At 43.8% G+C, this 3765-nt stretch overlaps 1 protein-coding gene across 1 annotated transcript in view; it reads right to left on the bottom strand.

The window, feature by feature from the left end:
* Positions 1 to 267: 267 nt before the first annotated feature.
* Positions 268 to 3765, bottom strand: part of LOC101846337 (WAS/WASL-interacting protein family member 3) — a gene marked incomplete at its 5' end in the record, with an annotated part of 23695 nt that continues 20197 nt past the window's right edge. The window contains 1 exon segment of the mRNA XM_005094091.3: positions 268 to 608. Coding sequence (XP_005094148.2) covers positions 352 to 608 — 257 coding nt within the window.

The following is a 3765-nucleotide window of genomic DNA, read 5'->3' as shown; positions in this document are numbered from 1 at the left end:
CTGCAAGATACATCATTACGAACGTACACCTTCCTCAAGAAAATGTCTTGTGTTTCCCTAGCAATAAATCCCCAGTCTATAAAAATAATCTATGTGTTTTTATGCATCTCTCTCTCTCTCTTTCTCTCTCTCTCTCTCTCTCTCTCTCTCTCTCTCTCTATCTATCTCTCTCTCTCTATCTCTCTATCTCTATCTCTCTCTCTCTCCTTCTCCCTCTCCCTCCCTCCCTCTCTCTCTCTCTCTCTCTCTCTCTCTCTCTCTCTCTCTCTCTCTCTCTCCCTCCCTCTCTCACTCTCTCTCTCTCTCTTCTCTCTTCTCACTCTCCTTCTCTCTCTTCTCTCTCTCCTGTTACTACTGGCTTTTAGTGAACATGCTTGCGTTACTGTAATGGTCAATGTTGTCATAAGTCTCATCAGCCGCTTCTACTGAGTCAGGCGGCTCGCTGGGTCTTGGGCTGTTGGAAAAGACATTGTGGCCTTGAGCAATGTTGGCTGTGGACTGTTGGGTCGGTCTGGAAAAGTCCGGAGCTTGCTTTGTGGTTGGTGGAGGGCTTGAAAGACCGCCCCCCAAGGTCTGCTCCAGTTTGTCGCGGAAAGCAGCTGTCACCACTGAAAGCGGACAAACAGGGGTTGGTGAAAAAATATTATTTTATAATGAAAGTGAAAAGTGGGGGGGGGGGGGGGGCGCTAACGTAACGTCACAAACCTACAGTGAATAGAATGTTTCAAGTACTGGGGTATTCCTTTTTTTCCTTCCACAGAATCAATACAAATCTGGCTTTTAAAACGAGGAGATACTGACAGTAAAGAAGAACTGGATTCTACATTTGTTACACATGTTCTTGATTCTTTAAAAGGATTCATGTTCTACATTTCCAAAAGCTGTGATATCTGAATCCCAATTTAAAAAATCAAGCTCACCATAAATGATTTCACAGGCTATCGATAGAGAAAGAGAAAGGAGGGGGGGGGGTAGAGAGAGGGGGGGGGGATAGAGAGATAGAGAAAGAGAGAGAGGAGAGAGAGGAGAGAGAGAATGAATGAGAGAGAGAGAGTGAGTGAGAGAGACTGAGTGAGTGAGAGAGAGAGAGACAGAGAGAGAGAGAGAGTGAAATAGAGAGAGAGAAGTTCCTAAATGTGCCAGAAAACGAACTACCTCTTACTGTTAACCACCGAGAAAATAGTATATGTTCATTTACTGTGAGTTTGCACTTCGGTGAGACTTTTTTAAAATCAGTGTTTGGAGGAATTTTTTTAATTGTTACCCAAACAAGCATGCAAACCTCACCAGGCCCACCGAGTGCAGAAACAGATGTAGATATTAAAGTCAAAGAAATACAAAACAGCTGCAGCATTACGTGTGTATAGTAACGTTTGTGCTCTGCTGACACAAATAAGTTGGGAAAATCCAAAATACATGCAATTACTGAGGGGAGGGGGGGGGGGGGCTTTGCTTCAACGCGAACAGAAATAATTTTTAGTAATAAAGGGTTAATCAGTGATTCCTGATTTTTTTTCCACGTCAACAACAAATTCAAATTAAACAGTTTAGTAGAAAGTTCAACCAGTCAAGCCTATGAGTCGGCTGCATGCACCCTGACGTCTTATGAAACAAAGTTTAAGTTCTGATGTTAGTTCAAGGATCGTTGACACCTGAAAAGTAACCGCAGCCATATATAAAAAGAAGATAATAAATGGAAGTACTATTAACCTGTGAACATTTAAACGTAAATTTTGATAAATTAATTCCGAGCTGCGCATGCAAAATAAATCGACCCAAAAACTTAAATTCCAAGCGAATGAGCAAGGAAAGTCCAGAAAAATACCTCAAATACCGCTTTGTGAAAGGTCAAAAGATATTTCTCATGCTTTTAGGAAAGAGTCACCTTCCAGCAGAGCTGGTCCGTTAGTGTCAGATTTACTCCGTCTCATGTTACCAGTATTGGACGCAGCCGCTCTTGAACTGGAACTGCTGAAGCTACTTCTTTGAGCCCTAGCCGCTTTGATGTCCTCGTAGCTGGCAAACACATCAATGTATGAGGCTCGGGAGCTCTTCCATTTGGGATCTGTGGTCAGCTCGCACACCTGGGAGTATGGGTAGTCCACAGTCAGTGAGGATGGAGGGCGTGACGTGGCGATCGTGCTGCTTCTCTTTATCATTCCAACAGATGTCCGGTTGTCATACACGTTGAGGTTCCCATCCTTAGTTTTAAAGGCACGCCCGTAGCGCTCAGCAGCGGGAGGGTACGTCAGAGATTGTGGTTTCCATTCAACGCTTTCATAGATTTTATCAGGAGAGGAGATGCCCAGAGGTTCGTAAGGGTGCGTCTTTGAGTCTGGGATGGTGGTCCCAAAGTGTAACAACTCATAAACATCGTCTTCCTGATCACTTTGTTTGCATTCGGCACAATAACTGGGTGTTTTGTTTTGCGTGGACTGAGTCTTTGACGTCGAATCGTTTAAATCATAGAATTTTGATTGAGTCTTTTGTTTGCACCCGTAAAACGGTTCATACACTGGCACAGTGTTCTGCGCTTGATAATCTGAAAAATCTCCAGCTTGTTGCTGTTTCTTTTCAGGCTGAAAAATGAAAGTCTGAAAGACATGGTCTTCTTGCTCTAGAGTAACAAGGCTACTTCTCCTGGAAGAATCTGTTTTGGTACTCAGATTTCGGTATAAACCAGCATGATCTGACATTGACCTATCAGAATTTTGTTTTGTTTTCTTGTGCGTAAGAGATCCTCCCTGCCTGCCAATCTTTCGGGTTTGCTCAGGCTGTAAATCTTTGGGGAACTCATTTTTCCTTCCTTTTGGTGACATTTCCGATTCCATTGGCAAGAAGGAAAGATGTGTATGACAGGGGTCTTGTGATGATTGGGTCATGGTTAGAGCAGACTTTCCAATGGGCTCATACGTCTCGTCATAGGCAGTTGGTAGGGGTTCGCCTATGGCCATTTCCACATATGTTATCTGGGTTTCGTCAGAACATTCGGTCATTTCTGTATACTCATTCTGCTGTTTCGACTCCTCCAAAACATTTTGGTAATATGGTTTACTGATTGGCTTGGGAACAGGTGAGGAGGGGCCGGCTTTTATTTGAGCGTAGACGATTTTGTCCCTTCCTGCGACGCCCACACGACCCAGCCCTGGCAACGAGTTAAAAAGTGGAAAGAAGTGTAACTATTCTGTCTGTATGTTTAGCTAGTATTTTTTGGGGCCATACCAACACATGATCGATGTCTGTTAATCGGGGTGCCCGTTGGGGGGTCGGATCGGGTCTGGTCGGTTTGCTAGCCAGATTGAGAGCACAAAGCGGCCATCGTGGCACAAGCCGATCACGCTCAACTCATCACCTCAAAAACAAACGCGACCCGACCCGACTCGACCCGATCCTATCCGTAATGGGTACCCTGTATTGGGCTCATTGCCGATGTACACAGAAGAGAAGATGAGTTTGATTAACGTTTTAGGGAAGTCATTTAAACGAGTACCTCAATCGATCTGTTGGAACGCAGTGTACCACTCAGCCGGGGTTGGCCCTGATAGGACAAACCTACAGTGAATAGAATGTTTCAAGTACTGGGGTATTCCTTTTTTTCCTTCCACAGAATCAATACAAATCTGGCTTTTAAAACGAGGAGATACTGACAGTAAAGAAGAACTGGATTCTACATTTGTTACACATGTTCTTGATTCTTTAAAAGGATTCATGTTCTACATTTCCAAAAGCTGTGATATCTGAATCCCAATTTAAAAAATCAAGCTC

Source organism: Aplysia californica, unplaced genomic scaffold (assembly GCF_000002075.1).
Source record: "Aplysia californica isolate F4 #8 unplaced genomic scaffold, AplCal3.0 scaffold00075, whole genome shotgun sequence".
Taxonomy (NCBI): Eukaryota; Metazoa; Mollusca; class Gastropoda; order Aplysiida; family Aplysiidae; genus Aplysia; species Aplysia californica.
This window is presented reverse-complemented; position numbering and strand designations above follow the sequence as displayed.